The sequence below is a fragment of the Thunnus maccoyii genome, chromosome 16 (genome assembly GCF_910596095.1).
Source record: "Thunnus maccoyii chromosome 16, fThuMac1.1, whole genome shotgun sequence".
NCBI lineage: Eukaryota > Metazoa > Chordata > Actinopteri > Scombriformes > Scombridae > Thunnus > Thunnus maccoyii.
Window position 1 is genome coordinate 17,135,900 of NC_056548.1, and position 21,596 is coordinate 17,157,495.

Below are 21,596 nucleotides of genomic sequence, written 5' to 3' on the forward strand. Positions count from 1 at the left end.
CGGTATGCCTCGAGTCACAAAACAAGCGTTCCCTAGCAGCCTGACTATATGACCCGCCCCCGCGAACCAGAAACGGCAGATAGTCTGACGGTCCGGATAGCGCAGAAGAAAGCCAGGCTGGAGCTGCCCTGGGAAGTCAGGAGTCTGCCTGAGTCAACGCAGAACAACGCCATTTCATTACTATCTAAAGCAAGAGCAATTTGAAGCTACATGTAAGTGTTTTCGCCTCCGTTTTCCCCGATACAACGTGTATTTCTTGTTAAATAGCCGCTTATCCCGGTCTTAGCGCAGCTAAGCTCTTTACTCAGGCCTGGGAACGGCCCTCAGGACTGAAGCGGAAGAAAGGAGCAGCAGACCGGGTCAGAGATTTCAGGAGAGACGGAGGCTGGATCACCAGTCACACGAGGCCCGTGGGGGCAGAATCCACGCCTCCTCCCATGGTTGTAAAGAGACACAAACTTGGGTTTTCATGTAAACGTTTTTCGTGGTCACTTCTATCGCTGAGGACTTCCTCTGTACTAATAATTGGATTGGCCGGCTCACGTTAGTTGGCTAGCGTTAATGTTAGCTAGCTCATTCATCGAGTGGTGACGAGCCCCTTTTCCTGTAAGGGTTGAACTATTGTAGCAACTACTTGTAGCAATGTCCAGGCCAACCGTAATCAGCCTCGGCTGTTAGTCATGGTGGTGGAGGAGGGAGCCTGTCGCCGACATGTGAGCCTCTTCTTTCGCTGTCATGGCTCGTTTGATTTTTATCGTGTGATTTAGGAGCTGATTGGGGCAACTTAGCTTGCAAGATTAGATCAGTTCTGCCTTTTTTGCATCTGTTACCAGCATTCGTATTGCTGTAAGAACAGCTGCCATTGCGTGTCTTGGTTCACTAGTCTGTAACGTTACAAGGCCGACGATTACACATGACTTAGCATGCTGGGACATTTGGTACTCTGCCTTTGTGAACTGCCCTTGTTGAATGGTCAGGTGGCTTGCTGGACATCACCCTTTCTTAAAGAACAGTGGAGATGTTGTGACTTATTTCTGGCACTTAAAATTAACGGCATGAGTGTTAAATTTACACCTACAATAAGGTGATGACTGGAGATATGGCTATGCATGGCTGTCACACTGTGTCCTGGTTACTCCCGGATCTGTGTAGTTCGGTAAACTGATTTTAATGTTAATTAAACTCTAAACTTAAGTACTTTTCTGGAGATTACTGGAAATCCTTCAAGGACTACTTGTCCCCACTTTGAGAAACTTTGGCTCAGAGTCCATGAAGATACTCCTTTCTACCCTTGTGTCATAAGTATCACTATCTTGTAGACGTCTCCTATCTGACATCTCCTGCCTATTTACTTGAGGTTTATCTCGCTTATCATGGTTGTCTTTTGTTTCACACATTTACCTTATTGCGGTCTTACCAGGAAGACCAAACCGTTTCAGAGGACTAATAACCACCCATGTGTTAATGTTTTCCACTATTTGTACTTTGCTACTGGTAGTTTAGTTTATTACCAGGATACGGATGATGGTTTATGCTTTTGTTATCCTTACTGCTCAGTTGTTCGACCTATCACTCCAAACTAGTGTATTTTAATTACCTGCAATTATTTAAACTTTCTGATAAAAAGGTTGTTGCTTTATCTGCGAGTGGTTCCGCTATTATCACAAGGGGATAGAGTTAATATAATTGCAAATTTAGCTTTTATAGCTTTTTTTCTGTAGCACTATTCTAATCTCGAACCAAGGAAATGGGAGTAGTTTGATTTACATTTGATTTCCATGTTGTAAATTGCACTTGTGGTCTGTGCGTAATGCCTCCCAGAGGAACTGTGCACTTGAGTAGCTCCAAGTTTCTGTGTTCTCCTGGATGACATATGCTGTTATGTAAATTGTTGCCATCTTTAAGATGTTACATTTTTTGCTGCTTGGCCTGGTTTTCAAGAACTGTCTGCGTTGCTTTTTGGGCCTGATAGTTATCAGGAGTTCCTCTGTGTCCGCGCCTGCCAAATCAGGAGGGCCGGCCAGCCAAGTGGCTAGATTCCGGGGAGCCAACAGCCCGAGAGGGCTTTGTCCTCCGGGCTCATTTTGATGCTGGGACAAGGCTCGGACTGCGCAAGAAGACTCATGCACCTTCCTCTCTGAGGCGTGGGACTGAAAGAAAGCAAGCAGGCCTCAAACTTTTACACCACTTACTCCACCCTCACTTTATATGCCAAGAGGCAATATTGCTTTAAGAGTTATTTCACGGCTTCAATTGGTCTGGACTTGGGAGTTTCCTGGAACATACAATTGATGACATTTAGAGGAAAAAAAAACGTTTCCTGATTTGGTAGCTACTGAAAGTAAGCAGTTCTCCTTCCATCTAAACCTTATTACCTCATTCACCCACGGTGTGTATGTAAAGTACGTCCTGTACTATAGCTTCTTTATCTTTGTCTTTGGTCTTGTTCTGTAAAAAGCTAGTTCATGTCCAGGTTTTGGACAGTATCCTCCAGGCCACTGAAAGTCTTTGACCTTTGCATGCTGCCTATAAGCCTGCGTCTGTGGATTGTGTGCTAACATCCTGCTGTCCAAAATGAATGACACATCTTCTAATGAGGTCAGAGATGAGACTATATATATATTTATACATACACAGGTGAGCAGGGAATGGAAAAAAATGTCAAGTAAAGGCTAATTTTTTCAAATTACGGTATGGGTTTTTATCCCTGTGGGTTTCACAGTGCTCCCTAAACCAACAACCATTTCTCCGCTCACAGTTAACATATATTTTTATGAGTTTGCCCCCAGCTGTAGCCTGTCGAGTGTGGAGGAATGTGTGCTCTTTGACACAGATGCCAGACAAACACCCCAGAGGAATTGAAGTGGATAGGTACTGAATGTGTAAGGCAAACGTTCCCAATCAACTGTGAGAAAAACCTGTCAGATGTGTTTAGTCAGAGTCGGAGATAATGAGATATATTATATAATGAAAACTGTTTTAAAAAGTTTTAAATGTTATATAAGGAGGGTTTTGTTTTACTTCATATTTAAAGGAAACACTTGGTGGTAGAAAGGTAAAATATTTTTTCAGGATAACAAATAAGTCAAATATTAGACATTATCATGACCTTGTGTGTGTGATGTAATGTAATGAGAGGTTTTGGAGGTGGGTGTGAAACAGAGTCAACATTACACTATAGGCTTAAGCTTGTCAGTCCTCAGGAAGCCCTGCAGTGGAAGTTATTCTTAAATGTATTATCATGGGTAATCTGCTTAATCCAAATTACTAAAGAGGTCTGGCCTACGACACTGACTCCTACACTGCATTACCGCCACGGATCTTAGGTATAGGATGGGGTTGTGTAGCACCTCAGGTCACTCACTCTCTGTGCCGCTCTGCATTGTTGACAACACAATGCTGTTATCGTCACCATGGGATCAACTTGTGTCCATTTTCAAAACACTGTGGTTTTATTTTTGTAACCAGTGCACAAGTTTGCACAAGGCCTTGCTGCATGTTAGTTCGCAAGACACACTTTCCGGGTGATCCTGAGTATAAAAATTGATGCAGTCCAGATGCAATAATGTTTTGAAAAGGTTTTCCGTTCATTAGATTAGAATTGTTGGCACTGCAAGCTCTCCGCCTAACAGCTGGCATAAAGATGAAATATTTTTTGACAGAGCAGCATGGTGTTTGTTTGAAATTGTCAGCACTGTTGGAACATTGCTTGGCTGAAAAACTGAATTAATTGATGACGCACATATGTGTAAAATACACAAGTAACCGTTGCTATTTCACAATAGAGACTACTCCATCTCAATAGCCATCACGCAAGCATTTCCTCAGTGTCGTTTATCCTGAGAAATGACAAATCAACAGAGAGGACTAGTTTAAACTTGGTTTATAGTGGCTTTTAGTGAGCTATAAGATGCAAATTATTACTGCTTTATCTGCATTGATTCCACCCCAATTCATTCTCACTGTGTAGCCTTAGGAGACAACACATAGTTCCTAAGAATATCTTTGGCAGATGCAAAACAGATTAAGTGTCAGGACCTCTTGACTCTGTAAACTTTGCCTGCAATTCCTTTTTTGCTTTAAGCAAGCAAGGGCCAAGCTGCAGCAGACCTCACTTGGTGACACTTGCATGTGGGTGTATTTTTGCCTCTTGCAAATCCACCCTGATATGAGTTAAGAATACCACCATGTTGTCCCTGTGAGGGCTGAAGGAGGAAAGTGACTAAATGAGCCAGTGAGTCATCTTCTCTTTAGCCTAGTTGTCTCTCTGATGTTCTTAACCTATTTTGTCTCCTTTTTTTAAGCCAGTGTGAGTAAAGCCTTTATTCTCCGCTATTGTTTTTCCAATTTGGCTTTCATAATCCCAGCCGTGAACGCGTGTAAAAGGTAAGGAGGATGTTAAGCAGTGTATCTGGGGTAGTGTTGTCTAATTGGATGATATCACTAAGAGAGGACAAGGTGTGAGTGAGCCCTCTCACACGCACCCTCTCAGCACTATTGATGTAACACCTCCACTCCCCCATATCTCATACTCATACCAGTTCACACATCACAGACTAGCTCTCCTGGCTTGTAGCAGTGGTTGCACGTTAATATTCTCCCTGAGAAACTCAACCAAGGGCAGCAGGACCATGAGCAGTGAGCTGGAATCACAGGCATCTTCAAGCCGTTATATTCTTGAGATCACTGGAATTGAGTGGGCCTTGCCAGTTGTCTTTGTTGGTAGAAATCTGTTATTATAATCATAGCTAAACATCTTTTTTTTCCCCCTCATGTCTTTCTCCTTTTCTGCAGAATGGCGGTGGATATCTACGACTCTCAGTACCTGCTCATCCTGGCCCCATCCCTAGTCATCGCCCTCATGTTCCTCTTCTTCTGGCTCTTCATGAAAGAAACCTCCTACGACGAGGTGCTGGCCCGGCAGAAACGCGACCTCAAGCTACCGCCGTCCAAGCCAGACACCCGTAAGAAGAATGACAAGAAGAAGAGCAAGAAGAAGGAGAGTGCTAGCGGAGGAGGTGGCGGAGGCGGTGGAGGTGGAGGAGAGTCTGAAGAGGACCTGCGGGACTTCGATGTAGCTGATGGTGCTAACAGTTCCACTCTGGAGATTGAGGAGGAACCAGAACCAGTGGTTACACCAGCTCCTGATCCACCAACACCTACTCCCTATGTGCCTGTTTCAGTGTCAGCGGAGGCTCCTGCTGGTCTGAGAGAGAGAAAGAAGAAGGAGAAAAAGGCAGCCAAGGCTGCTGCTGCCGCCGCTGCCGCTGCAGCTGCAGCTACAACTACAACTTCCCATTCTGAGGAGCCAGAAGTGAACGGTTCCAAGCCGGTCAGCCGCAAAGCAGAACTTCCTCTAGCTGCTAGTAAACAGTCCAGCCCACCCTCTCCCCAGCTTGAAGTCCAGATCCAGGTCCAAGCTGCCCCAGCTCCTGTTCAGGCTCAGACACCTCCCCAGATCTCTGGAAAGAAGAAAGACAAGAAGAAACAAAAAGCTGAGCCAGGTGATTAGCCAAGAGTACATGATGATTGTTAACTGACTAGAAAAGTATGGGATGTGAAATTAGTCATAGTAGCTGCATTAGAGGTTGGAGGTTTGGCCTAAAGGCTTTAATGATGACTCAATATCCTGTTTCATCAGTCTAGACTGACAGTATTCTCCCCCCTCTCTTTTCAGCGGATGACCAGCAGCCAGAGGTTAAAGCAGAGCAGGCTCCCGCACCAATCAAGAAAGAAGCTCCTATTGTGGCTGAAACCAAAGTTGTGGATGGTGCAGCTCCAGTCGCTACTAGTGGCAAGAAGAAGAACTCTGCCAAGAAGCAGAAGACCGAGCCTGGTAAATGATGATGCTGTGATCCCACATGCAAAATTATATCTGAATTTATTGACACTGCTCAAACTGAATCCTGAACTCATCACATTGTAATTAACCAGTTTTTTTTCTCAAATCCAGTAGATGAATCCCATGTTCTGGCTGACTCAGCAGCTTCTGCCAACCACCAGGCAGCCCATAATGATGATGTACCATCCAAAGGGAGTGGAAAGAAACAGAAGAATGAGACAGACAAAGGTGAGAGAAGACGACAATATTTTGGAACCCTAAATACTTTTTGAAATTCCACATCTACTATCTATATAATAACCTGCTTAATCGCGTCTCCTATCTTGTGTGTTTTAACAGAGAACACGGAGGTGAAGCTGAAGGAGCTGCTGTCTGGTCTGTCCAGCCTGGCTCTGTCAGAGGTGGAGGCTGTCAGTGTGATCGCGCTCCTCCGAGAGAAGAGCCCCAGCGCCTTGGATGCCTGGCACAAAGTGAGAGATTAATAAGTGATGAACCTCGATTAGGTGCAATTTGCATTTGGTAAGAGACCCAGAATTTTAAGTTGATTTTACAATGTCTGTTTCATCTCATGTCTGTCACTACTAGTCCGCAGCCAGACCAGACCCAGCTGCCCAGGAAAGAGAGCGACTCCTAACAACTCTGCAAGAGGAGGCCTCCATCGCCAAGGACAAAGTGAAACAGCTCGGCCAGGTCTAGATTCCCATACTTGCCCTAATGAATGACAAGATACAGATAATTATTTATTCCTGGCTTATGCTAAAGTACATCCCTCAGGAATAGTTCCCTTGGTTTCAGTGAAGTGCTTCTTATGCTTTGCTTTGCCTCTGTGCTTCAGGAGCTTCAGGTTGAGAAGCAAAAGACAGGCCGGGTGGAGGCTGTGATGAGAGAGCAAGTTTCAGCCATGGAGAAAGAGCTAGGGGCCATGCAGGCCAAAGCACAGGGCAGCTACCAGGAGCTCCAGACCATGCAGATAAAGGTGAAAATAGTATGCATTTGTTTCCAATTTTGTTGTTTTATCATCAGTATAGTTGTATTATATCAGAAAACACTCATCAAATACAGTTCATACAGATATTAAAAACCCTTGTTTAGCATTCACCTCAACACTCCATGGTGATGGAGATTGATTCCCATTATTCGTGTGTAGTTCCAGCAGGTGAGGGAGCAGCTGGAGAGCCAGATCACTCGACTGCAGCAGGAGAACGGCATCCTGAGGGACGCAGTCAGCTCTGCCACCAACCAGATGGAAAGCAAGTCAGTACAGCACTGCAGTAGATAAGAATCAACTAATCATGCTGTATAGAGTTTCATAAATGTCTTGTCTGCTCAGCTTGGTAAAACACTCCAGTTCATATCAGAATTTCAGGTCTTTGCACTTTCTACCTCAGTATGATCCAGCGTTGCTCACATTATGCAGTTACACAATGTGAAAGGCCCAGTAAGGGCTGTTTGCAGTTTGGTTTGTCAAAAACTTCCCACTATACAAAAGGATTTGTGCTTATGTGTGTATGTTACTTGACAGGAATTCAGCCGAGCTGAACAAGCTGCGTTCTGAGTACGCCGGTCTGATGAAAGAACTGGCAGACAACAACAGCAAGCTGCAGCAGGAGGAGCACCAGAGGAAGTCGCTGGAGGTCAACTACAAGCAGAACGTGTCCCAGCTGGAGGTGCGCTAATCCAGATGCACATTGTGTTTATTTAGCCTGGGCTTCGGTTTCCCCAGCCGAGATAAAAATGAACTGAGCTGTACAAAACCTGGGCATACCACACAGCTTCAAATCTGGTTCGTGGGTGTGGCAGCTTTACCACGGAAAAAGGAGGAGGTTGTAGTGGAAGTCCTGGGGAGGGGTGTGGGGAAATAGAACCTAGGTTGGGAAGATTGTGTTGGCTTTGGAAGCTGGAATGTTTGAGGCTTTGTGCTGTGTGTATAAACAACACTTTCCTGCTAGGCACCCAGATCAGTCTTTCCTGTCTTTTTTCATTGACCACGATCAAAGATTGAAATTTAAGTCGCTGGCTTGACACAGACAAGTCTCAGCAAAGAACCTGAGAGTCACATCAAGAGTTTGGATTTGAATGAAGGAAAACAGTTTTTCTGTATTGTACAGAAGAACCAATGAAACAAACTGTTTCAAATATTTTGTAATTTAGATCCATTCAATTAGTTTGACAGACCCTTCTTCTTGAAGAAAAAGTGACGAGACTCATAAGCTTGTAGAAATTCAAGTGGTATCTTGATGGTCTTTATAGTACACCAGGTGCAATGTGGCTACAGCACTACCAGGCTTAGGTCATCAGTTCCCCACCCATACTAAAACTGTACAAGTTCTAATGAAAAGAATTAATGAATGAAAGAAAAATGTTCACCAAATCGTATGTATCTCTCGATCCCCAGGGTCAACTACAAGATGCTAAGCGTCGCTGGGAAGAACTGCAAAACTACCTCCACAGCGTCAATACTGAGAGGGAGAAACTTCAGGCCTCTAAGCAAGGTGATAAAACATGATATGACACTTAAAACACAATCTTTTAAATATTTGCCTCTACAAAGGGGTCAGGTGACATTCAGAACTGTGTGTGTGCGTGGGTGCAGAGATCCACAGCCAGCTGCTGGCAGCGGAGACGGAGATGAACAACAAGAACAAGGAGATCCAGAACCTACATAGCAGCCTGACTGAAGCCATGGTCTCCAAGGAGCGCCTGGAGCAGAGAGTGATGGAGCTTCTGGAGGCGTCCCAGCACAATATGCCCGACGACTCTCTGCAGGCCCGTGCTCAGGTGAGACGCCACGCCATCGCTTATGAAAAATGTATATATTTTTTTGTCTTGTTGTGTGAATTATCAACCCTATAGAAGGAGAAAAATGGAACTGGTTGTGCTTTATTGAACACAATTATATGGAATTGCATTAAATTGAGCTAAATTGTACTGTTATAGAATCAAATTGAATTACATTGATGGCTTCTTGGTGCTCTGAAGTGTCATGTCAAGATGCAGAGCAACACACATTCTTTGTACTCACTAATGCATTCTGTTTTTAACAGGAACTTATGAATGAAAACAAAGGTCTTCAGGTCCAGAATGAGACACTGCAAGTCCAGAATGAAAGCCTGCAGGTCCAGATCTCCTCCCAGGTATATGGGTCAACCTCGTTAACCTGCGTCTACTTGGTATGAGATGAACCCCCATATCTGTGAGTATATGTTGGCTAATTAGATTTTTGTTTTTTCTCATTTAGGTCACCCATGCCTCCCACATTGAGGAGCTACAGAAGCTGTAAGACATTTTTTTTTAAATCTTTTCAGACATAGCAATTGTATTAATAGTGATATCATTCTCAGTGCTGGTTTGTGTGCTGCTCTGTCCAGACTGGCTGAGAAAGAGCTGCAGAGGAAGAGTCTGGAGGATTCTCTAAACGCTGAGAGGAGTAGTGGGGCCAGTAGAGAAACGAACATGCAGGTATAGGCACAACAGCGCTTCATCTACAGCTTCTTCTTATAATAACATTGCATCGGTTCATTAGTCAGCAGGAATTTGTTGAACACGTTGTAGGCCCCTCATTGTGCCGAGAGGCTGAAGACAATGTACACCACCGTGTAGGAAAGAGAACGTGTCGGTGCACATTTCAGATGCTAAATGGACTTCATTTAACTCTCTTTCCTGTTTCTGTCTCTGTCTTTAACCCTCCGCAGGCCTTGCACAATGAGAACATGTCACTGAAGGCAGAGTTTCAGAATCTGCAGGCACAGATTTCTGATCAGGTCAGCTAACTGTTTTTTTTTCCAAATAAAAAAAAAGCTTCTGTGAATTTCTGTGTTCTTCTGTTTGACACACGCCCTTTCTATCTTTCTATCTGCATTTGATTCTTCCTACGCAGGCTGCCTCCCAGCTTGCTTTGGACCAGATCCAGAAGAGGTGTGTGAAAAATGAAACCCATCTCCGAATACATATTTTGAACGCATCAGCTAGTTAGGCTTATTATTCCATCTATAATGATAATAATAATCCTTAATCAATCATTGAATGACCTTTTATTAAACATTGCATCCTACCCAGTGTCCAGGAGAGGGAGGAGAACATGAAAACCGTGGAGGGCCTGCTGGAGAAGGGGCTGATCGAGGTGGCCAACAAAGAGGAGGAGCTCAAGGTGTCTGTTTTCTCTGGTTTTAGAAAAGTATAGCTGAGGGTAGCAGAACCTCACACACACACACATATTTCCACATCTGACTGACATCAGCATCCCTTAAATGACTCTGCATTTCACTGTCTGCCTTGTAATCACAATCCCTAATGAGGGAAAAAAAATCATTAAGTAATTTCTTTCCCTGATGCAGGTTGTAAGAGAAGAGAATATGGCACTAAAACAAGAAATGGAGACCTTGAAGAGCAAGATGGCAGAACAGGTGACTTGGTCTTAAATTTATAATAAAAAGGTTAAGTTACTTTTCTTTTGTTTTTCACCTCATTTTGTAATCATTTGTTTTGCATTTTCTTTTCCCTTAACACAGGCATCATCAGAGTCAATAGTGGAAGAACTCCAGAGCAAGTAAGATCAATTTAGTTGACTTTGGTATGTAGGGATTGTGTTAGTGGTCAACAAAAACATAAACACACACTGTTAGACGGAAATGGCGAACTTTAGTTGTATAGGCTTCGGCCTCTGAGAGCTTTCGCTATTGGGTCTATCCCTGTGCGCATGTGCAGTCGTGAAGATTTTCTTTTGCGTCATTGTGCCCCGCACAGTTTCCCATCTCGGCTCCGCATCTACGGTGTATAAGACCGGCGTGGCCTGAGTTCCGCTCCTTCTTTTTCTTCAGCGTGTGATGCAGTCATTTGTGAAGAAAGAAAGCATGACTTCTACTCATCGTTCCGTCGGCAGGTTCTCTCTCTGTCTTTCCTGCTGAGCTGGTCACATCACGAATTACAACCTCCACACTCGCTGCGAAACATGCCTCGGTCCCAGGCCATGTGCCCCTACTGTGCACACCTACCTGTGACGAAGAAACTGCGGTGAGCGGATGCCTTCACAGCGCTGCAGGACAGTGATATGATGACGGCCATTGTTGAAGAAGCCCTGGTCATCTGGGATCCCTCTGGCTTCGAGGATGGGCACAATAATGCAGGGCGAGAGTACTCTGACTCGGCTCCCTCCATTGCTGCCCCCCCACCTGGCTCTCCCTCTGGTTCGGTCGTCTCCGTCTCGACCTGATGTGTCACAAAGAGGCATGATAACTGTCCCTCCCTCTCCGCAGTCAGACCTGTCATATTGGAAAACCCTTTGTGTTCTTTCAGTGTGGATGTCTTGGGAGAGCTACGTCACACTGTCAGCTCTGGGCATGTTACACACACACTCTGTAGAGAGCCGCTATATGCACCACAAGCAATTATATACTCAAGCTCTCCTAACTTATTTGTACAAGTTTTGGGACTGTCACAGCGCGTAATGACAGTCCCTGCTTGCTCTCCCAAAATAAGTTCACCGTGTGTGTACACATATCGATGTACACAGACGTATCTCTCTTCAGATGGGGAGGAATGTGTCAGTCTCACATTGTGGGAGGAATGTGGCCAAATAAACTGCCTGGAGCTGTCCACGGTGCTGAAACACTTGCTCCACAGTTGAAAGACAAACATGTGGTGGTGAGGACAGACAACAAGACAACAGCGGCTTATATAAATCACCAGGGCGGTGTTAGCTCACCTTGCCTGATTCCTTGCCTTAGTGTACATTCAGGCAGAGAGTCTAGCAGTTATTCTGGTGGCTCTAGAACGCACAAGCACCTCATGTTTTTCCAACAATGATACAGCTACTGTCAGGGAAACCATGGCAACTTTGGTGGCGCAGAGATGCGCTCTCCCAGCTGGATGGTTTGATCCTTCACTTTCCAGTGATAGGCCAGCGTGTATGGGTTTGGCCCCTGATCAGGGGTGCTTGGAAAGTTTAAGTTTGCCTCCTGGAGTAGTACACACTATTCATGGTGCGAGAGCTCCATCTACCACAGCCTCTTATACAACAAAATGGTCCGCTTTTTCAGTCACAGATCCCACATTGGGCCCTTTTTATCTGATGTTAATTTCCCTCCAGCTGTTAGTAGATAGAAATTTGGCTCTATCTATGGTTAAACATGTACTGTAGCCATTTCATCCTGCCATAAAGGCTATGGAGAGAGATCTGTCTTTGCACATCCGCTGGTTAAGCTCTTCTTAAAAGGAGTCAGAAGACAGCGACCTGTCACGAATTCTTTGGCATGGCAGTGGGATTTACCCCTGGTTTTATCCGCTTTGGGGAAACCCCCTTTCGAACCACTAGCACAAATCTCTCTCAAACTACTGTCCTTAAAGACAGCACTTCTCTCAGCCCTGACTTTGGCAAAAAGAGTAAGTGATCTGTGTGCGTTCTTGGTCTCTCCATCTTGACTCATTATCAGAGATGGCAGCAGCTAAGCCACTCTGAGGCCCAATCCCTCATTCATGCCCAAAGTCATAACCGGCTCTTTTAGATCAAGAGTTATTTATTTGGAAGGCTTCTTCCCTCTTCCTCACAGAAATGAGGGAGAGGAAACATCACACCGTCTCTGCCTGGTGCGAGCGTTTTCTCATTATGTGGCATCCACAGCAGGCCTCAGACACAGCAGCTGTTTGTGCATTACAGAGAACATTCTCAGGGAAAGCCCCTGACGAAACAGTGCTTGGCCCAGTGGCTCTGTGAAGCTATCATACATGCATATGTCACAGCGGGGAAAGACCCCCCACTGGGTATTTGTGCAGACTCTACAAGGGCTTTGTCCTGCTCCATGGCTCTTCTTAGTGGAATGGCAGTGGCAGACATTTGTGCAGCGGCATCATGGGCTTCACTGTGTCCTTTTTATTTGGTTCCATCTGTGCGATACGTCTGAGTTTTCCTTTAACTCATTCATTATTGAGCGTGTTTGGTAACCAGCAACACACTGTCAGCTCTGGGCACATTACACACTGAGTCGTCTGCTCTGCTTGCATTGGGACTTTTTACACTGTGTACTTATCTTCCCTGCTCTCTCACAGCAGCAGGTGTGTTACGTGAACGGAGTGTAATGCTTTCACTCTGACCATTCATATAGAGCCTGGAACTGGAGAGGGCCATAGCGCAGCTTATGTTATTTTATATTTATTGTGCACTGTGCTCATGGTGCTTGTGAACTGGTGTGTGTGTGTGTGTTAGTGCTTGTGGACTCTGGTGGTCCAGTGGGGCATTGACCACAACCAGCTTCACCCTTATCCCAATAGCAACAGCTCTTAGAGGGCAAAGCCTATACATGATAGAAGATTGGTTAATGTATTGTAACCGCAGATTCTATGAGTATAGGCGTAGCCCTCTAAGTTTCAGGCCCCACTGGCTCCACCAACGTCAGCTGAAGAAAAAGATGGCTTACTTGGGAGCAGAACTCGGGCCATGCCAGTCTTATATACTGTAGAAGCAGACCTGAGAGGGGCTATTGTGCGGACCAGACCCAGCTGCCCAGGAATATATATATATGTTAAATGTCTTTTCATCAAGTGGATATCATTATATATATAGATATGTGTGTTTACAGACTTTACACAGTTCTGTATGATGAGCCTTTGTTTGACTGCATTTACAGGATCCAAGAGAAGGATGTGAAGCTAAAATTAATCGAGGAGAGTCTACAGGCAGAACAAGATGTGAGCTCTGCCAGAGGGAAGACAGTTGAGGTATGAGCTTTAATGATATAATGTTATCATTTCCTTTCTTTTCCTCTTTATTAATGAAATACTTTGTTTACAGGTTTCAGGAGACTAGAAATGGTGTCCCATTTTCCTAGTTTGAGCTCTTGTCTGAAGCAGTTTTTGTCTCGCAGGCTCTGGAGCAGCAGTTGGCCGCCCTGCAGGCAGAGATGGAACAGCTGAGACAGAAGGAGACGCCAGAAGAGCTGACCAGTTCTGGTACCCAACTCCAAGACCTCCAGGCTCAGTAAGTTAACCTTCCCACTCATCACAATGCAGTCACCATGTGTAGCCCATACAAATCAGACTAGTAAAGAGCACATCTGACCTGCAGGGTAGCGGCAAAGGACCAGGAGATCCAGATGCTGCAGGCTGAGTTGGAGGCAAAGACAAAGGAGCTGAGTGAGAAGATTGAGCAGGTACATCAACAGGTGAGGAAGACGCCTCTTTTACCATGAAAGAACAAATGAAGCTGGAGGAGGTGAACCTCTTGACTCAGGAAATGTTAATGACAGAAGTGCTCATGTTCTAATTTCTTTAATTTTTATATATTTGTCTCTGTCATAAGGGTCATAGGGATAAAATTCTCATTCAGTAGTAATTAATAAGGTAATTTTTTGCCCTCCTCAGTCAAATACAGCAGTGCCAAGCCCAGAACTTCTTACAGCGTGAGTAAAGTTTCATGCTAAATCATAACATTCTTCATATTTTTCACAGACTTTGGTTCATTTTAAAGGACCCTTTACTACACGTGATGATGATGATAATATTCATAATGGGTGGTTATGTTGTCGTCTATCAGGTTGTCAGAGAAGGACAAGCAGGTCTCAGATCTGCAGGGTGAGCTGGCGGAGCTGAGGGACTCCCTGGAGCTTCATAGGAAGAAGAACAACGTAGGTTTCCTACAGAGATGACCCAAACTATATAATACATCAGACAACTCTGGTCTAGCACTGCGAGAAATCATCCCCACTTGTGTGGTACCCCAAAACACTCTCCTCACAGTGTAGTTGCACACTGCATACATCCATATTCCCTGTTGTCCACTACCACTTAGTCCCACTTGTTTTGCTTTATGTTCTTTTTTGTTTTTTAAATTTTATTTTATTTTATCGCGATTATTTGTGGTTTTTAACTAAAAAGAGAGCTTTCTTTAGTTAACCTTGTTTGCGACATGATTATACACATCAGTACAGATGTCTGTTTTGATTTGGATTGCTTAAGCTGAGCGTTGCATAACAGGGCTTCCAGCCTACTCTTGTTATGCTCGCCGTTGGCCACGACTGTTTCAGCAAGCTTGTCCGTGCTTGTGGGTGATTCAGAGCATTAGAAACTCGCCTACCTTTTATTTTCCAGAGGGGCATATTTGATTTGAAAAGCATATTTATGTGGACTTTGTTTTGTTTTGTTTTTTCATTTTCATATCTATGCAACTCCAGACAGTATTTCCTTAATTTGAATAGAAAGTAACCACAAAACATTGTTACTATATATATCTTGCGTATTGTGCATGTTACTTTTACCCACACGAGGTGTGAGACTGGGACTCTTGAGGCTATTTGTTCATATTTATTTTTAGCGGTTGGAGCATGGTTGAAAAGCAGAGCATTTTTAAAATGAGAAATTTGTCCGGTTTCTTCTGTTATTCTTATCAGTCTGTATTTGAGGGTCACTGAATGCATTTTTCCTGAGGCTGAACTGAAAGTAGTATCTCTCTGGAACTGACCAAAACAGGAGCTCCGGGAGAAAAACTGGAGTGCAATGGAAGCTCTGTCAGCCACCGAGTCCATGCTTCAAGGAAAACTCAGCAAAGCCGTCAAGGTTCGACACCCCACCTCAGTCTGCTTTACTCTAGTTCCAATCTGATGCATCCCCCCAAAATACCGTTTTTTTGCCATAATTGATCCAGTGAGATTTCTTTTTTTTTTTTTTTTTTCTACCATCATCCATTAAAAAAAAAAAAAAAGCTGCATACTCATTTACCTGACTCTTACCCCTCTCCTGTGTTGTTTGGCCTCAAGTTTTCAATTGGCTGTATGTTGAGCTGGTGAACTATGCTTTGCACTCTGGGAATCTCAGAATTTATTAACCTAATAACTTTTCTTTAGTGGATATATTTTACCTGAAAGATTTTTTTTTCTTGCCCAATGCTCAGGCTGATGCTTGGAAATGAGTGTGCAGTGACCTAGAAATTATGTCACTAGTTGTCATTAGATTGAGATTCATGGTAATCATTTTGCAGCTTCCTGTCTTTCTGTCATGTGACTCATTTCTAGCATGTTTTTCCCCCTCATTCTGCTTTCTGACCTCCGTGCTGTCAAATATCATCAGCTAATCAGTTAACAAAAATATTTGAATTGACTTTGTTTTTAATACAGTTTGTTCTTAAGAGAAATTTTAAAACTGTTACTGAACATGAAACAGGTCCTTATGTTTCTCAATGCTCTGTACTCACTGCTGAAATGTTTTTGATCCCCATCATGAAGAACATATAAAGCAAAACCTGTATTTCATATAGCTGCAGGTCCCTTCATGTAGACTTAGACTGTTCTATTAACAGTTGCAGTGACGTGTGCATATTTTTGCCGTCCTCCCCCTACAGCAGGGAAGGGTACATGCTGAACCATCAGCACAGCAGCTGCTCTTCTGCCACCCGAGTACAGTAGAAAGCACCTTCTCAGGGCTGAGCCAGGGAGTTCCTTGGCAGCTGTTGTGTACCGTCAACGCACGCTGGTTGTATTCAACTCTACACTTGTCTCAGAGCTGCCTTGTGACACAGTGTGTTAATGTGAATAGTGGTTAAGAGTGCCAGCTGGCTAGTGCTTGGCATACGTTCTCCCTTCAGGCCTCAGAGTGACAGTGCACAATGCTGGCCTATTGTGGGAGGACTGATAGCTACCTTTTTTTATTTATTAAAGAGTCTCAAGGTACTTTTTAAAATGTCAGGAAGGCGGATTGATTTGTTTTGTTTTGTTGTGTTTTTTTATAAGGTTTGTGAGGTGCTCTGAATCTGACACTTGTTGTAGGTGTGGCCTGTTGAGAGATGATGATGTAGGCTTAGGGTAATTGGAAGTGGAAGTGACACAGTGTTTATCCTAATTCCCTTAAGTTATAATTGAGGATGATCTTTAAAGAATCACTCCTGTGACGTTGATTGAAGTGGCCCGATGGATGAATCTATGACTGGTTTAAAACAAGATAATGGAGAGTATAGTGAGGAAGGGGGGAAAAAAAGGTTGTGGTCGTATCTGTTCAGATGACCACTGAACCTTGTCTTCGCAGCAGCTGAACCATTTATACAGTCAGAGCTCAACCCCCCCCTTTTTTTTCTCCATCTCCATGTGCTCCCTCACATCACCTTGTAGGAGAACCAGACGGCACTGGAATCATCTCAGGCTGAGTGTCGAGATGTTCTGCAAAGACTTCTGCCCAATGTGCCTCTGCCCAATGAGCAGGTATGAGTACTATTGGATTTTTACCTCCATGCGGCTTGTGTTTACCAGCAATAGCCTTCTTGTCTCTTGATGTCCCCACATGTTCTACAGATGTTTCTCTCTCTCTTTCTACTAGAACCATCAGGAGTGGCTCCACAGATTTGAGAGGGCAGCAGCTGAAAGCTCAGCTGCACAATCCACCCCTGCATCAGGGGACTCAGAGGTAAAAAATAAATCAGAAATTAAAATTTGAACATTATTCCTTACACTTAGACAACACCCACAAATACTTTTCTGTTACCAGGGATTGGCTGAGAAGCTGAAGGAAGCGGAGGAAACCCAAAGGATTCTACAGAAAGACTGTGAGACATACAAGAAGGTTTTGGCAGAGACGGTGAGATACATTTTTTTTTATGTTACATATTTTTGTGTTTAGGTGTGTCTAAACTTGATATGTATTTTGTGAAAACTGAGCTGTAACTCCTGTTGTGTCCACAGGAGGGCATCCTGCAGCGCCTCCAGAACAGTGTGGAGCAGGAAGAGTCTCGCTGGAGGGTGAAGGTGGAGCTATCGCAGGGAGAGCTGAGGGAGGTATGTGTTCAGCCAGAAATGAAACCCAGATATATTATTACACTGTGTACTCTTTTCATTATACCATTCTTCTTTCTCTTACTTTAGATGAGCCAGAAAGTCACAGCTCTGGAGCGAGAGATTGAGAGACTAACTGATGGAGCAGAGTTGGAAAATGTCAGTCTTTTTTTTTTTAAAACACGTTTCTCAAACTTATACTCTTATTGTACTTCAAATTGCCATTTTCACTCGTGTTTGTCTTAGTCATATGCTTCTCTGACCCTCCTGTAGCTGAGAAGAGAAAAGCAGCACTTGGAGTCTGAGTTGGAGAGGGCGGAACGTGAGAGTGCCACCTATGTGACGGAGGTCAGAGAGGTGAGCAGAATCTGAACCTCTTCACCCAGAGTTGCTTGTGATCCTCAGTCATATCACAGCATTCATCCTTCTGTGGCAAAAGGAGAAGCTCTGCTGTGTGTTCTTTCCATGTTCATGGCGTGTTTTTTTTTTTTTCTGTTAATTGTTCTGTGACACCCTGTACGCTTTTTTTATTTGGGGCTTTTGAAATTCACAAACATTAAATGTTGTTGAACTGAAAAGTACACTCACCAGACTAACTTCTACTAGACTGACTTTGGTGATAGCGGAATAATGAGATCATTCACTTTTTGTAGGCCTGATCAGCTGATTTCACTACATAGACTCTGTTTTAGTGGTGCTGTCCTGGACCGACTCCCACAGACTCCCATTAAACACAGCATCTCAAACTTAATTTCAGCTCAAAGATCTGTTGACTGAATTGCAGACCAGACTTGATGGCTCATATACAGAGGCTATCAGACAGAATGAGGAGCTGAATTTGGTAAGCGTTACTCACCCTCCTAGCTAGAGCTGCTTTTTTTAAAAAACCTATTCCCATTGCACTCAGCACTGGCTCTACACTGACTACCACAAAATGGGATTCTTTACCTTCTGCAGAACTGTAGGTCATCATTCATAACCTCAGAAAATGTGATTATTTGTACCTAGAAGCATATTTAAATATTAAATATTTAAGTGTATCACAAATCAGAGGCTGTGAATGATGACTCACATTCACAATGAGTGAAGACTAACTCTTTCTTCCTTAAACTAGCACTCCAGGTCTGGTGTCTAACTAATAACTTACTAGTCAACTTCTGCAGAGGCCAAAAGTGTGCTCAGTTTCCCTAACATCAGCGCTAATTTTACCCCACTCTTTTCTATCTTCAGGCTTTATACAAGCCTTGTCTCTTTGTTCGTCAGTCTTGTTGTCCTTGTCTTGCCTTCGTAACACTGGGGAATTTTCTATTGTCTTCATGAAGTGTTGTCAGTCTGAATATGCCCAACATATTGCATAATATGTAAGGTGTGTAAGGTGAATGATTTTAATTATATGGTTTATCTTCCAATCACTGAGACAAAGGGGGGCGGGGAGGGAATGACTACAGCAGTGATTAACTTTCCAAAGTTGTAATATCCTGTTTTAAAGCATCATAAACCACTCTGCATTGTTAGGACATCTGATAAAACTATGGATGCATTACTCAAACTGGACTTTCCGTATCATGATTCATCTTCTCACCGGTACCTGTAACAACATGCCGTCACCAACCCCTTGCTTTTTTTTTTTAAACAGTGCTATTTTTGAGCTTAGTAGGACATGCAAAAACAGTTAAATCTATGCTAATGTTTAGCACTTACAGTTCATTTTTTGAACATGCAATGCTAAACTATAAATGGGATTCATTGGTGTCATTAGGACGCTACCGTTGGTTTTACAACATGTGCTCAGTGTGTGTTTTGATTCCAGCTGAAAACCCAGCTTACTGAGACTCTGTCCAAGCTGGAGGCAGAAGAGAATGAGAGGCAAAAGGTGGCTGGTGACCTGTATAAGGTAAGAACTCTCTAATGACTCAAATGTACACATTGTTGATAAGCGTCCATTACCTTGCCACTTCATTAAAAAATGGAACTCTCTAATCCTTATCCACCCAGGCCCAGCAGTCTCTTGATCTGATTCAGGGGGAGCTCTCACAAGTGACCGACAATGCAGATGACCTGATAGAGAATAGCAGTCTGTCGTCACAGAGAGTAAGAGTCTAGGGGAGCTGTAACAGTTGGAGGTGTCCAGTATGTTTTTGTATGTCTTGCATTTAGCAGATGTAAACCTCATTCATGTCATTCTGTCTCTGGTAGGAGGAGATTGACAGAAAGGAGAAGATGACTGCAGGACTAAACCAAACAGTCAGAGAACTGCAGCAGCTGCTACAAGGTGTCAGCCGGCAACTCACCAAGGGACAGGAGGGGGTACGACCTGTTTTCTGTGCTGTTTTTACCCTGTTTCTGTGCTGCTGTATTTGACTGTGTTGTCTGATAATTCTACATTTGTGTTTTCTTCCAGGAGGCTGACAAAGATCTGCCCAAGGTATAGTGAGAGGAGGATAGGCGCCCACGCAGCCACTCTGACTGCACTACAGAGACCACCCTTGACCTTCGGTCTCTTCACTACCACCATAACACCATACTGTCACACCCAGCCACTTCCTCCCTCCCAGCCTCCGTCACCTCACCTGTGCCGTAGGCGGCCTCAAACTGACTCTAGCCGAGGCGCTGGCAAACCACTCCCAGACTCACTGTTGCCACAAGGGAGCAGGCAGAGGTTACTGTTAATTCCAAAACACTCCAGACACTGTACCAAAAGACACACTTCTCCACCCCCACCACATTCCTCTTCTTCAGCAGCATCACCAGTTACTTTTTATTATTATCTTAAAAATCACATCCAGCATAATTCAAACTGCGTGGCAACCATTCCTCTGTTTAGAACACCTGTATTTTTCAATGAAATCCTTTTGAATACTGCAGTAGTTTTTGTTGTTTCTTGTCTCAAGAGGGCAGTGATACAAATTTCCAACTCGACTAAACAAACTTTTGGGTTTTCAGTCCTTTTTTTTCTTAACTTAAAGATATGTATTGTTTAAATGTACCAGTTAGGACCTGCTGAAATACACCATGTTGTTGATCTGTTTGCATCCCAACCAGAAAACTATCACAACCTGTGCATCATCGTGCATTCATGATTACATAGCATACCTTGGCTCAGTATTGGGTGGGAGAAGGGAGATCAGAAGGGGTCTCAGCATATCAGATGGGTCACTACGTGACTGTAACTATGGAGATGCATGGACAAATTGTACGCAAGTCTGTACTGCAGCTCCAAAGAGAAGGGAGTCTGTGACCCTGGCTGTGGAAGGAGAAGGCCAGGTCAACAGTGTAGAGGTTTTTAATCCTACTGCAACTACTCTAGGAGTAAGTGTCCCATATCATCTGTAATCAACACTCGCTATATTGTTGCTAAGTTCATTAACACTGAAGATTTTGTTCTTTTTGTAACAGGTGATGTTAATAAAAGGGATGCTTGATAAATCTGCCCAGCTTTCTGTGTTGCTCCTTTTTTTTTTTCCTTCCACTGCACTTCTTTCTCCTCAGCACTGTGGGGCACCACATGACCTTGAATGAATTTTCAAACTGATATGATCCATAGTCTTGAAAAACCTGAATGTGCACTAGGAACTTAGTGCTTCTGGTTATTGTAGCTTTTACCACAGGTATATTCTACTAGGCAAAATATTCATCTGACTTCCCAGTACATAATAAACATGTTTGTCATGCAGTGGTGGTATTGTACGTAAGTGTTTTGTATGACAGGAGAGAAGCTGACACTGTGTGCAGCCTCAATTATGGAACATTTGTGGTGTGACCAGTTTCCTGTGATGGTAACATGCTGGATAATCCCTCCGAACAGGAGATTCTGTTCTCAGCACCGGCATAAGGTTTTGCACAAACATTAACATCAGTAAGAGGATGTGAAAGGGGAGTATGCTAGTGGTAGCTGAAATAATCAAAAGCTTACAAAGGACAACTGCTGCCTTGGCTGTAATATTGGAAAACATTGCTCTGTTGTGGTCACTTGTATATGCTGTGAGTGGCTGAGTGTGAAAGTGTGTTGT

General features: G+C 43.8%; 1 protein-coding gene across 4 annotated transcripts; it reads left to right on the forward strand.

The window, feature by feature from the left end:
• Positions 1-66: 66 nt before the first annotated feature.
• ktn1 (kinectin 1) lies at positions 67-21,016 on the forward strand. 4 transcript variants are annotated; one of them, XM_042388187.1, is made up of 36 exons: positions 67-212; positions 4,795-5,504; positions 5,678-5,836; positions 5,954-6,070; positions 6,182-6,312; positions 6,428-6,532; positions 6,678-6,818; positions 6,990-7,096; positions 7,365-7,509; positions 8,238-8,334; positions 8,436-8,620; positions 8,887-8,976; positions 9,081-9,118; positions 9,211-9,301; positions 9,535-9,603; positions 9,720-9,757; positions 9,899-9,989; positions 10,177-10,245; positions 10,351-10,388; positions 13,462-13,552; positions 13,699-13,811; positions 13,899-13,995; positions 14,195-14,232; positions 14,367-14,457; positions 15,299-15,385; positions 16,930-17,019; positions 17,135-17,221; positions 17,303-17,392; positions 17,497-17,589; positions 17,677-17,745; positions 17,860-17,943; positions 18,344-18,427; positions 19,397-19,480; positions 19,582-19,677; positions 19,783-19,893; positions 19,988-21,016. In XM_042388187.1, exons 2-36 carry the CDS (start codon positions 4,796-4,798, stop codon positions 20,015-20,017), a joined length of 3,855 nt encoding a protein of 1,284 aa, XP_042244121.1. In that variant the 5' UTR covers positions 67-212; position 4,795; the 3' UTR covers positions 20,018-21,016. The 4 variants fall into 4 exon arrangements, with proteins under 4 accessions (XP_042244121.1, XP_042244122.1, XP_042244123.1 ...); XM_042388188.1 differs by having other exon boundaries at positions 5,957-6,070; XM_042388189.1 differs by lacking the exon at positions 18,344-18,427.
• Positions 21,017-21,596: the final 580 nt, after the last annotated feature.